This window comes from Cnephaeus nilssonii (assembly GCF_951640355.1).
Source record: "Cnephaeus nilssonii genome assembly, chromosome: 22".
NCBI lineage: Eukaryota > Metazoa > Chordata > Mammalia > Chiroptera > Vespertilionidae > Cnephaeus > Cnephaeus nilssonii.
The window spans coordinates 25,160,707-25,173,672 of NC_137093.1; the positions used below are offsets into that span (position 1 = coordinate 25,160,707).

Here is a 12,966-nt window from a genome sequence, read left to right on the forward strand (position 1 = left end):
CCCTCATCCATGAACCCCAGTCCTTACCTTGTCACAGATGGGAGAACCCGAGCCCCAGACCAATGTGTTGTCCACATTCTTTCCTAATCGTGCTGAAGAGCTGACCCCCTCTGAAGTCAGATCTCTGTTCAAAACCTAGCTCTTCCAGCCACGGGTGGAGGGCTTTGGGCAAGTGATGTGTCCCCTCTGTGCCTCAGTTTCTCCCTCTGTAAGACGGCGATGAGTGGACACTTGACCTTATGGGGTCAACCCAGGTCTTCTCCTCCCGGGGAGAGTATGAGTGCCTGGGCCTCAGTTTTCTCCTCTGTAAAATGGGGACAGTTGTGCCCACCTCGCCCAGCGTGGCTTGAAAATTAAACGGAAATAGGATGTGAAGCAGAGGTGGCACTCACTGCTCAGGAAGCCTTGGTTGCATGGTGGACAGATCCGGCTCCCCAGAGCCCCGGGAACTGGATCCCTCAAAAAAAGAGGGGAAAGCCCTGGCCGCGGCTCAGTGATTACAGCGCGGGCACTGAAGGGTCTCGGGTTCAATTCCCCGTCAAGGGCATGCCCCTGGGTTGCAGGTTTGACACGGGCGCCTGCAAGAGGCAACCAGTCAATGTGTCTCTCTCCCCCCCCCCTTTCCCCCACCCTTCACTTTCTCTAAAAATCTCTCTAAAAATCAATAGAAAAAATATCCTCGGGTGAGGATTAACAACAACCAAAAAAAAGAAGAAAGAAAAAAGAGGAAATGGAGAAAGAAAAAGGGGAAGAGGCTCCCGCATCATTCGTTCAAGCTTGGCGACCTGGGGTCCTGGACGCGGCCAGGACTCAGACCCCCAGTCCTGCAACCTGTGCGAGGGCATCTCCGAGCTGGTACCCCGCCCCCAACAGGACCACGCGGTGCCGGGCGCCAGGATCAGGTGGGCACCTGGCGGGCCTCCTGGCGGGGGCGCCCGTCCCCCCGGGGTTCCTTCCGGGTTGGCAGCGGCGGCGCAGGGGGCGGGGGGCTGAGCCGAGGGGCCGGACGAGGCCGGGACGCGCGCCCCCGCCCCGCGCCCGCCTCCCTCCCGCCCTCCCGCCCGCCGCGGCGCTGGGGACCGGGATCCGCGCGTCCGGGGCGGCTGGCGGCGCGGGCGGGCGGGCGGGCGGGCGTGGACGGCAGGCTGGGGGCGGCGGCGGCGAGGGGCCGCGCGCGGAGGGCGCCGGGCGCAGCATGGGCGGCGCACGGGCCTGGGCGCTGCTCTGCCTCGGGCTCCTGCTCCCGGGAGGCAGCGCCGCGTGGAGCGTCGAGGGAGCCCAGTTCTCGGGACGCAGGTAAAGGCTGCCCGCCCCCACCACCACCTCTGTGCCCTGCCAGCCCGGGGTTGGGGGCCGGGACTCCGGGCACTCCCTGTCCCTCCACCCTGCAACCTTCGTGCATGCCCGGGCTGGGAAAGGGACCTGGTCCCCAACCGCAGTGCCAGCCCAGAGCCGGGGCCGGGGTGGTGTGTGTGTGTTGGGGCGGGGGAGGGAGGGATTCCGGGCCGCTCCACTATCTAGCAGAGGCTCCCCAAAGTGCGAGGGTCCCCTATTCCCTGTGTCTGGAACCGGCAGCCCAGGCAGCCTCCTCCAACGCCCCCTTCCCCCGTATTTCACCCCCTGAGTCCCAGAGGAGGGGGAAGGAGAACAACGGGGAGAACCCTCGCCCCCCAGGACTTCCGTCCCCCTAACCCAAGCCTCCACCCCTTCACCCCCTGCCGCGCACATCCCCTAGCTGACACTTTGGGGGCTCTCCTCCCTTTTCCTTGCTCCTGGCTTGGCTTTTTTTAGTGCCGGCTATTTATTTCTCTGGGAGGAAGAAGACTGGGGTGGAGTTTCAGTGCCCCTGGGTCAGTGGGGGCCCCCAGGGACCTGGCATTTTGGACCGAGATGGGAGGAAGTACCGCCTTCCTGCCGCTCTCTCCGGAGCTGCGGGCATTCTCTCTGCTGGTGTTTGTGGGGCATCTTCCAGCGAGGGGGTCCTTCGTAGGCAGTGTCCTCCTCCATCCTTCCGGGACTGGATGAAGCTTGGGCACACCTGTTCCCATTTAGCAGATGAGCAAACTGAGGTCCCGGAAAATTAACACGATCTTCTAGGCTCATGGGCCATTGATAGGAGAGCTGGGGTTCAAATCTGTGTCTTCCTGGCCCCCGATGGCATTGTTTGAACCTGCCTGGCCCCTATCCTGGCCGCAGCCCTACCCCTGCTGCTGTCCCCTCTTAAGGGGCCAGCTCCGCAAACAATGCAGAGTAGCCAGGCCTCTTCAGGCCCTTTCATCGCATTCAAATGCCTGCCCAGCCCCCGCCCCCAAGGCCTCACTTTTTAAGTTCTTTTCAGAAATTCTCCTTGCCCAGTGGTCAGGGGGGCCAGCATGAACTCCGCTAGGCTAGCAAGAGCAGGTGACCTGGGCAGGGCCAGGAGGAGAGGTGGCTGAGGCATCCGAGGCCAGAGAGCAGTTGTCTGCGATAAGGATGGGCAGGTGGCAGCTGTCACAGCCACCACCTTCTGCGGGCTGACCACCACAGGCCTGGGCTGGCTCTTTCACCTGCATCCATCGCTTCCAGAACCTTCCCGACTGCCTTAGGAGGCAAGCGTTTCTTAGAGGAGGAAACTGAGGCTCAGAGAGGGGACGTGACCTGCCTCGCACACGGATGTGAGCCCCCAGGGTCCCAGGTGCTAAAATGACTGAGACTCCGACCTGGGAATTCCCATTGTCAGGATGGGGATGATGGTCCAGGGGACTGAGGCCCAGCCTGCCCTCCAGCCAGGCGGTCCAGGACAAGGCCTCCCACCCTGGGTTCCTCACCCGCCTCCAGGGTTTGGCTGGGAGCAGGATGGTGGCGGTGGGTAGGTATCTGGTGGTCTCTGGGGACTGTCACCCTATCTGTTCACAAGGCTCACAGCGGCCTGAGCATCACAAAAGCCCGACTGAGGCCTCCCGAGGAGTAGAGGCGTCTCAGTCCAGGCCATCGGTTCCCAAATCCAGGGTCCCTTTGACCCAGCAGAGGTCGTCGGCTTGCAGGTTTGGGAAAGGTCTGTAGGTCGTGGTGCGGAGTTAGAGGTCCCGGCCCTGGCTCTCTCTCCCCCACTCACGGTGTGACCTCAGGCAGGTCCCCGGCTCTCACTTTCCTTCCCAGTTTCCTCACTGTCCCCCTCTTTGCTCCCCTCGTCCCCTGCTCACAGGCCTGCTTGCTGTCAGGATGGACAAAGGACCCGCTGGGGCCCTGACATAGAGTGGTTCCTGGGTGGGGGAAGGGACCCCTGGCTGGAGGCATCCTTAGTCCTCACTGCCAGGACTTCCCCTTGTGGCCCCATCCCAGCATGGCTGGAGACGGCATGGGGATGTCTCGCCCCATCAGCCCTCCCTCCACCCCCAGCCCGGCGCCCCAGGCACCCCTTGGCAGCCGAGGGACAAGAGGCAGAAAAGAGGCTTTGTGCCTGGGGAGTGGGGGGGCCGGGAAGGCATCCAAGGGGCCGCCCCCAGCCCCAGGAATGCGGTGAGACTTTGAGACACACACACCCCGCCCCCGCCCCCCCAAAACCAGGGTGCCTTGGGGCTGTGCAGTGCTGGCTTGGCTCACCCCGTCCCCCTGTCCGTCCCCCAGTCCCTGCTGGGCCTGCTTCCTGCCCTTCTGAGGTCCCTTCCAGCCTGAACCCGCGTCTAGACTTAAAGCCACCCCCAGCGTGCTGGCCAGGCCTCCTGTCCCCGCAGTGCCGGCTTCCGGTGGGCACATCCTAGGACACAGGAGAGCGGAGAATGCTCTTCCCAGCCCTTCTCCAGGGAGCTCACATCCCAGCTGCACACCCACAGGGTGACCTGGGGAGGTGATTTCTCTCGGAGCCTCAGTTTCCCCCCTCTGCAAAATGCAGAGCCTGACAGTCCCTACCCTGTAGTCAAGGGGAGGACTTCGTGGTGAAGATACTGGGCTGGTGTCCCCACGCCCAGGGAAGGCCCTGGACCTCCGCTGTGGGCTGGGGGGCCAGTGTCATAGTCCAGGAACCAGAATCACCAAAGGCTGCTAGCGCCGTGCGGACTGAGCACCGCCCGAGGAGAGCCTGCTGTCCCCATTTGCAGATGGGCAAGGGGAGGCCCAGGGAGGCTCAGGGCCTTGTCCGAGGCCACCGAGTGAGGGATCGGCAGAGCGAGGACTGGAACTTCGCTTCCAGCATGGGGTTCTGGCCCTAGTCACCCCGCCCCCACCCGGTGCGTCTCCTTTCTTTCCTCCCCTTTTCATAACCGCCCTTGGCCCCCGGCCCACTTGGCTGCCTCCTGCAATTAGCCCCTATCACTGTTCCGGATCACGGCCCTGGGCCCTGCAGAGACAACGTCCCCTGGGCCCCTCATGGCAAGGGGGTGGAGGGCTGGGGGGGGGGGGGGGAGGTGGGTAGTGGGGACAGCTGGTTCCAGGCTGAGCTGGTCTGTCCTGTTTTCTCTCCCCCAGTGGCCTCTGGGGGCCCGGAAGGTGCTGAGTGGGCAGGAGTGGCAGGCCCAGGAGAGAAGGGTGCCTCCTCCCATCCCTTCACCCCTGCCCCATCCCACAGGTGGTGGCCCAGCCTCGGGAGGTTCTCGGACAGCTTATCACCCACCCGCACCCCAGGAAAGGAAGCCCAAGGGGCATCAGGACGGAGGCAGGGGTTCCAGGGGCTGCAAACATCTCTGGGGACCTGGGTCCTGGCTCCTCTACCCAGGGCCGCCGCGCTCAGTCATTCAGCACACCTCTCTGAGCGCCCTCACCTGAACCCCATCCCAGCTGTCTGTCTTTCCCCCAAACACTCAGGGCTGCTGCGACCCCTGGAGGTGCCCAACTCTGCTGGGGTCCTCAGGACTGAGACCCCAGTGATGACTAGGAGCTTGCGGGAGAGCAGGAGTGTACACAGATCTGAGGTGCAGCCCAGGGGAGGGAGGGAGGGCAGGAAGGTCAAAGAGGGGTCACGGGAGTGAGGAGAGGGGAGCAGCGGGAGTGAGGAGAGGGGAGCAGTGGGAGTGAGGAGAGGGGAGCAGTGGGAGTGAGGAGAGGGGAGCAGTGGGAGTGAGGAGAGGGGAGCAGCGGGTGGGACAGAGCAGACAGGGCTCGCAGGGCCGTGGGAGACACAGGAGGTGGGGACTCAAGTCTGTGCTTTACAAAGAGCTTCTGCTGCCTGGAAAGTGGAGGGAGGGGCCGGAGGGCAGCGGGGCCAGGCTGGGACCCTGGAGGGGAGCTCAGGCTCATCCCGGGGACAGTGGGGCTAGGGTCCCCAAGGCCGGGGAGGGGTGAGACATGGTTATTGGTGATGCTCCCAGAGAGAGGGGATGAAGGACTAACCTTGCACCCCACCTGGCCCGAGTGCCCCCTTCTTTCTGAAATGTCTAGCTAGCTAGCCACCAGCTCCATGTGTCCTAAGCAGAGGATGCAAGCAAACTCCAACACGTGGGAGATAAACCAGGAGCCATGCAGCAGCCCACAGAGGGAGGTCCGAATTAAGGAAGGAGGAGGAGAACATTGTTCCCTGCGGCTCCCCGCGGAGGGCAGCGCGGGCAGTGGCGGGCAGTCACCGGCCATCTTCCCCGGCGCAGTCCGGGCGCATGTGTGAGGGTGCCCAGCCCCGTCCCTGCAGGTGTGGACCCCGTGCAGAGAGGATAGTCCTTTCTGTAGCGTTTGCTTTGGTCTGACTGTGTGCTCGAGTGCGTGTATATGTGTGTCCTTATGTGGGTCTGTGTGTATGTGCATGGGAGTTGTATGCACATACACATATGTGAGCGTGTCTGTGTGCATGTGCGTTCGTATGTGTCTTGTGCTCACTGCGTGTGCATACTGATGAGTGTGTCTGTGTTTGCCTGTATGTGTTACGCGTACGTGTCTGTCCACTGGCATGTGGCCCTCCTCCTGTGCCCAGGGCCCCCTCCTGTGTCTGGAGCTTCTGTCTTCTGCCCGGGGTGCTCCCTCTCTCCCTTCTTCCTTCACTCACAAGGCCCCTGGGCCAGCCTGGGGCACTTCACCGGCTGCGGGGAGCCCCTGAGCCCCCCTGAACGTGTACCCCACATTTTGTGCATTTTTCTGGGGTACACATCACTTTCCCAAAGGGGCTTATGTCCCCCCCCAAAACACAACCCCAACAGGTTTAAACCCACAGCTCTAGGGACCCAGAGGCTCTAAAGGGTGGGGGTCCTTTTGGAAAGGACTCTTTTTAAACTTATAAAATCCCCATCTGCTCGTTAGGAGAAACATTTCCAGCATAAGGTTTCGACCACAAGCTCTGGAGCCAGACCTGAGCTCCACCCATGACTGTGTCACTCATCCTGGGTGCCTCGGGCACGTCCCAGACCCCAGAGCCTCAGTCTGCCCACCTGTAAAGCGGGGCTTACGCTCGGGCGTGTGGAAGGCCCTGGGCCCAGCTCTTGGCACACAGCAAGCGCAGCCACAGGGAAAGCCCTCTGTGCCCCCCGATGTGAGCGTGTGACTCGGCCTAACTTCATGCGCACAAAGCCATACATGTGCATCCGTGGGTGAAGAGTAGTCTGCTTTCTCTTCCTTCTGGGTGCATAGAAATGCAATCTTGCCCTGGTGGTGTGCGCAGGCACAGTGGGCTGTACACGGAGACCTCGGGCTCTTTCCCAGCATCCGTGTCTCGTGGTCCTGTTCAGGCTGCTCCCAGTTGTGCCCTGCGGCGAGCACCTGCCCCCCCTCCCAGGGCGTGGCCGGCCCCTGGCTCTGCTGGGCTTCTGCCCTCCCTTCTCCCTGCTTTCCCACCTCCATGCCTTCGGCTGAGCCGTTCCCTCCTCCTGGACTGATTCCAGGTGACACAGAATGGTGAGGGGACTTCCCCAGGGTAGTAGACTGGCCCTGGCCGAGGCCTCTCTCCTCCAGGTGGGCCTGGGTGGGGGCGGGGCAGCGGTGAGGGGGCTGGATTTCAGGGGTGGCGGGCACCTCGGCGATGGCTGGGACATTCCCGGTGCTCAGTGGCCCCAGCCCTGCACGGGGTCACGGATCCTGCGTTTTTTGCCGGGGCTGGGAAAGGAGGGACCGTTTCAGGTGACCCTTCTCAGCCTGAGGCCCCCCCACCCACCCACCATGTACACACCCCACCAGACTTTCCTCTGTGACCCGAAGCCCGGGGTCAGCAGGTTCCCAGGCTGGGGCCTTCACAGAGCCGTGGGCTGTGGCTCAAGAGACGGAGAGGAGACAGGAACTGAGGCCTCTGAGATGGAGTTAGGGCCAAGCTGGGCCATCCAGATTCTTGGCTTCAAATCCGCTCCACCATGCACCGGCTCTGGGACATGAGCAGTTTTCCCCCCTCCCCGAGCCTCAAGGGTACCCCTCTGTATAATGGGGGGGAGGGGGTGTGCCTTCCTGGATCACTGTGGGAAGAGGATGTAAATATCCTTAGCATACAGAAGGTGCTCAATATATGCAGTGCAATATGATGATGAGTGAGCCTCTGGAGAGGTCAGCTCTCCATGCCTGGGGCGTTGTACATCCCGCCTGGCACGCAGAGGGGGCACAAGGATAAGGGAGACAGGGCCTCTCCTCGCCCATGCCAGGGGGGGAGCGGGCAGAGGTGAATCACCAGCTTAACTCAGCGTGACAAGCTACCCAGGGCTGGGGGCCGGGGCAGGGAACCCTCAGTTCTGCTCAGGTGGAGATGGGGGTGGGGAAGGACAAGGGGGAGGTGGCAGCACAGCAGCTGCAAAGGGGGGAGGTGCCCAATGAGGACGTGGAGGAAGGGAGCTGGGGGGGGAGGGTAGGGGGGTGGGCGCAGCATGAGCAAAGGCCTGGGGGTGCGGGATCTAAGGAGACGGGGACACAGGAGAGCCACAGGGCTGAGGGTGGGGGTGGGCCAGGCCAGGTTCCATTTTATGATGGAGAGACCGAGGGGAAGGGTGGAGGGGCCGCTGCTGTCATCCAGGCGGGAGGCGGGAGGTGGGAGGTGGGAAGCACCGGGGGCCTGGACCGGTCAGGGCTGGAGAGCAGAGATGCCGAGAAGGGAGAGGCCCTTCAGAGACGCCTGCTCCCACCTTGTCCCCTGACGTTCATTCCCCAGGACCTCCCGAGAGCCCCCGGCACGGCCCTCCTCTAGGGCTGTGGGGTCTGCTCCTCAGCCGCAGCAACACAGACTCTCAGGGGGGCCCCGAGGGCGCTGAGAACTCGGGGGTCTCTCTGCCTGGAGACTGGGGGGGTCCTGGCGAGAACACAGTGCCCCTCGCTCACCGTCCTGGGGTCCTGGGCGGGGAGGGGCCTGGCTGAGTGGCCCCCGAGCGTCCTCCCTGGGGGTCTGTTTCAGGAACTGGTGCTCGTACGTGGTGACCCGCACCATCTCGTGCCGCGTGCAGAACGGCACGTACCTTCAGCGAGTGCTGCAGAGCTGCCCCTGGCCCATGAGCTGCCCGGGGAGCAGGTGAGGGAGACCCAGCGGGATGGCATCCCAGGTGGAGGCACAGCGTGGGCAGAGGCCTGGTGGTGGGAGCGCAGTGGGTGTGCAGGGGAAGGGCCGGGACCCCAGGGCGGGTGGAGCAAAGGGAGCCCTCTGCCCGTCCTCAGTACCGCCCTTTGTGTCCGGGGGCACCCTGGAGGGCTTCCTGGAGGAGGGGGTTCCACCATTCACCCACACGCCTTCACTCAGGGAGCATTCGCTGCTAGGGACAGGCGGCTCCACTGGCAGGGGCTGCCTGTCCAGTTGGTATCCAGATCCCCAGGGCTGGACGGTTGGGGAGGAATAGAAGGGTTGAATCCTAGAATGCAGGAGAGGCTCCAACGGGGCCTGGTGAGGGAGGGGGACAGAAGACCCTGGGGGCTCTGTGTATGCCCCACAGACAGCGGGAGGAACGGCAGCGGGCCCTGACGGCGTTCTTTCAGCTACAGGACCGTGGTGAGGCCCACGTACAAGGTGGTGTACAAGACAGTGACCGCCCGCGAGTGGAGGTGCTGCCCCGGGCACGCGGGGGCCAGCTGCGAGGAAGGTAGGACCGCCCCCCCCCCCCCGTTCGGGCCTCGTGCTCCCCCGAGGGCGCTGGGGAGGGAGCAGTCAGCTGTCGCTCCGTCGTAGGCACGGCAGCGCACAGTGCCATGCACGCTGTGGCCCCCTGCCCAGAGCTGCCCGCGAGGCCCGGCTCGGATTGGATAGAGCCGGTGCCCGCTGTCCCACGGGTGTTGACCGCCTGCCCCGTGGGAGACTCTCGGGACCCCCGGAGAAATGTCATACAGGCTGTGCAGCTCGTGTCTGCAGTCACACCACCCCAAGCGTGGGACCACCCAGACCTGTCCACGGGCTGTGGCAACAGGTCATGGAAGCAAAGGGCCACTTAGGTCAGTGGGTCAGCACGGTCGGGACGGTCAGACCCTTCCTGTTGGAGGAAACGGAGGCTCCGGAAGGCGGTGGGCCCACGGCTCCCGAGGGGCAGTCGGGATGGGAGCCCCGGTCCGCCTGGCTCCCCCGAGGGCCTCGGGGATGGGAGGACTCCGACGGGTGCCTCCTGCGTGGAGGGTGTGCCAGGCTCGCCCCACCCCACTTCTCTGCCTGCCATGAGGGTGGCCGGGGCAGAGCACCCCCGGGGGCACAGCGGAGGCCGCCCGGCCACACGGTCACCGGTCACCGGGCGAGACCTCTCCTGGAGGGCGCCTGCCCCTCTGCTAAGGGGTCCAGGCCGCCCCCACCCCCGCCGCCTGGCTGAACCCGACGGGAGGAAGGTTTGGGGGCACCAGGGGCTGTGTTCCCAAGAATGGCCTGGGACCCGCCTGAGAACCAGGCCCGCAAGCACCTCCGTGCAAAGGCCTTCGGGGCCCAGGGCGGCATGGGAATGTGAACCTCAGCTGCCAGACGCATTCTGATGCCAGAAACACCGACGGGGGAGACACGGCCTCCGCACCAAGGGACCGTGACGCTAACGGAAGTCACCGTTCAGAGGTGCTTCTTGGAAGACTGACACGCGTCACCTCCCGGGACCGCACGCAGCCCTGGTTCACAGCGGGGGCAGCAGAGGCCCGTGGGGGTCCTTCGTGGAGAGGGAGAGGCAGCCACCGAGGCCCGTGTGGGAGGCCAGGCGAGAGGGGAGCCAGCCAGGAGGGGCTGCTACCCAGGAGGCCAGGGGAGCTGGAGGTGGGGAGGGGCAAATCCCCAGGGTGTGGGGGCCCCCTGGGCCTAGAGGGCCTGAGCCAAGGCAGGGCCTGCCCAGACAAAGGCCACCCTGTCCCTGGCTCCCCTCTCCGGGGCAGACCTTCTTGGGCCTTCGGGGCCACCACGGAGGGCAGAGCCAAGGTGAGGGCAGCACCCCCACCCTTGAGCCCAGCAGCTGGAGGCCGTGCATCCGGGCACCAGGCTAAGGGCTGGGGGCTCTGCCACTCGCGAGGCAGGGGGACAAGATGCCCTGGCAGCTGCCAGCTCCCTCTGCAGGGCCTTCGGGCCCCAGCCTGGGGACGGGGTTGTCCCGGGCTTCGTGGCCACCGCACACCAGCTGTGTGGCCTGGGGCCGGGGACTCCCCCGGCATTGCGCAAGGGGTTGTGCCCCAGCCTCAGGGTCCCTCCTGGGACCCGGTCAGGATAAGAGAGTCTGCCTCCCAGGGGTGTTGGGCGGGTGAAATGAAGCAGCGAGAACCCCGCAGAGGGTGCAGGGGCCCAGGTGGGCCCTGCGTGCTATCTGATGGGATGGGAAGGGTGGGGGCTGAGGACAGGGAAGGCCAGGCCTGGACATTCTGGAAAACCGCTCTCTGCGGGGGCCCTGGGGACGGGAGTGAGGAAGCACGGGACACTGCTGGCCCATCCCGGGCCTCCCTTCCTCTGACAGCCCGGTTCGGGCGGGCTCCCCCCGCCGTTTCCCCTGACGGTGACCGCCCCGCGGTCTGTGCGGCGCTGAGCCATGACCTTGGGGCCATAGAACTGCGTCACAGGGGCGACAGGGCAGGCTCCCCTGGCTTCCGTTTCCCCGTCTGGAAAGAGGAGGTGAGTCAGGCGCCCACTCACAGGGCGTGGAGGATACTGAGTTCAGACCAGCCACGTGACGTGCCCCGAAGGTGCCAGGCCCAGAGTGCACGCTGCCTCCGTGTGCGCTGCTGTGGTTGGTACCTGCCCTGTCGGACTGAGCCGGGCGACGTAAGACACCGAGTGCTGGCCATGGCGTCCCCCTCTTGCCCACAGAGCCGCCAGCCAACCCCTGCCCCAGTCCTAGGCTGCCACCCACCTTCCTCCATCCTGGGTGAGGTTTACCCCCTGCGCCGGGGCAAGTCACGGGTCCCTGGGGAGGGGATGCTGGCGGCGCAGGCCCAGCCTGAGCACAGGCCCGTGGTGGGACCGAGCAGGGTCTGGCAGCCTCCCTGCCGGGGTCTGGCCGGAGGGACCCGTCTGGTTTGAGTTCCTGGCGCCTCTCGCTCCCTGCACCAGCCCACAGCCCGGCTCGGAGCTGCCAGGGCTGCGCCTTATTTGGATCTTGTCTCCCCCCACAGACAACACTCCGTGGCCTTAAAAGGCAGGCCCGGGGGGCAGCGGGGAGCAGTTGCCCTGCTGGCTCCAGAGCCCCTCCAGCTGCACCCCCCGCCCGCCCCCGGCTTGGCCAGCCCATCCCTCCGGCTGTGGAGGAAACCAGGCCCCCCAAAACCAGACCAGCCAGGCCGCCCGCTCCTGGTGGGGGTGGTGACAGGGGTGGGCTCCGGGAACGGGGCCTCCCGTGCCCTCCCAGGCAGCCGGCCTCCCTCTGCTTTTCATTTAAAACCAGGTCTGGGTTCCCTTCCGTGTCGTCTTACCAAGTGGGGCAGGGAGAGGGTGGACGGCCACGTCGCCGCTGCCGTTTACTGATGTGCGGGCCCTTTGCCCACATCGCCGGCCTCGGCCCTCACACCGGCCTGGGAGATAGAGTGGCCTCATGGCCCCATTTCACAGATGGGAAAGTAGTTCCAGAGAGAACAAGTCACACAGGTCAGCAAGTGACAGGGCTGGGACCCAGCCTTGCAGCTGTAACCTCTCAGCTTTTAACACACGCAGCTCGTTGGGGCGATCGGGGAGCGCCCAGCCTCTCCCATGGCCCCACCCGTTGCCAGCCCCCTCTCCCCAGCCCCATCGGGCTGGCAGCCTTGTTCATGCCGTGTGACCCGGGTGTAAGCTGCCCCACCGTTCTGGGCCTCTGTCTACCGCTGCACTAAGGGGAGTAGAGATCCTCGAGGGCAGGGGGCAGGGGCTCTGACCAGACAAGGAGGGCCAGGCCCGCCGGGCGCTCATCCCCACGGCCCCTCAGTTACAGGCTCCTCTGGCTTCGCGGAGCCCAGATGGTCCGGCAGCGCCATGCGGCGGATGATGCTTCGGCCCACAGCCTTTTCAGGTGGGTCCTGGGCAGCTGCGTGGGGGGCCCCTGGGCGAGGGGAGACCTGGAGGGGGCCCCGGCAGTGTGCTGACTGCCCGGAGAGCCATCTCGGCCCAGCTGTGCGGGGTCAGGAGAGCGCCCTGCCCCTGCCCGCCCCGGGCTGCAGAGAAAACCGAGGGGGTGAGGAAGGGCCCCCGAGGAGAGTCTGACTTGGGCCCAGCCACCCAGAGACTATGACCCCCAGACTCTGGCAGACACAGGTCCACGCCCCCAGTTGGCTCTTTTCATAGCCATATATACTTTTTTATTGATTTCAGAGAGGAAGGGAGAGGGAGAGAGAGATAGAAACATCCATGATGAGAGAGAATTGGTGATCAGCTGCCTCCCGCACGCCCCAGACTGGGGATCCACCCCGGAACCCGGGCATGTGCCCTGACTGGGAATCGAACCGTGACCGCCTGGTTCTCAGCGACGCCCAACCACTGAGCCCCGTCGCCGGCGGCTCCTCTTTTTATTTGAACTAAGCTGAGCGTCTGCACTGTGAGAGGCACTGTGCCAGGTGCTTTCCATGGCAACCTGTTTAAACCTCAGTGTCCCTGTCTCCCAGGAAGACATCACTGTCCCCCTCTTAGAGAGGAGGAAGCTGAGGGTCAGAGAGAGGGCGTGCCCTGCCGGAGGCCCCACCGCCAGGAAGGGGCGGCGC

At 64.8% G+C, this 12,966-nt stretch overlaps 1 protein-coding gene across 7 annotated transcripts in view; it reads left to right on the forward strand.

Annotated features, from left to right (window-relative positions):
• The first annotated feature begins 1,092 nt into the window (after positions 1-1,092).
• EMID1 (EMI domain containing 1) overlaps positions 1,093-12,966 on the forward strand; it is a 28,740-nt gene continuing 16,866 nt past the window's right edge. For 3 of the 7 annotated variants that reach the window (XR_013813054.1, XM_079763020.1, XM_079763021.1), the window contains exons 1-4: positions 1,096-1,296; positions 8,261-8,374; positions 8,833-8,936; positions 12,198-12,281. Coding sequence is in view for 6 of the 7 variants with exons in the window: in XM_079763020.1 (XP_079619146.1) it covers positions 1,196-1,296; positions 8,261-8,374; positions 8,833-8,936; positions 12,198-12,281 (403 nt within the window). In the remaining variant the exon portion in view is untranslated. Of the gene's footprint in view, positions 1,297-8,260; positions 8,375-8,832; positions 8,937-12,197; positions 12,282-12,966 lie in introns of all 7 variants that reach the window. The other 4 variants (XM_079763019.1, XM_079763017.1, XM_079763022.1 and 1 more) reach the window with 4 other exon arrangements.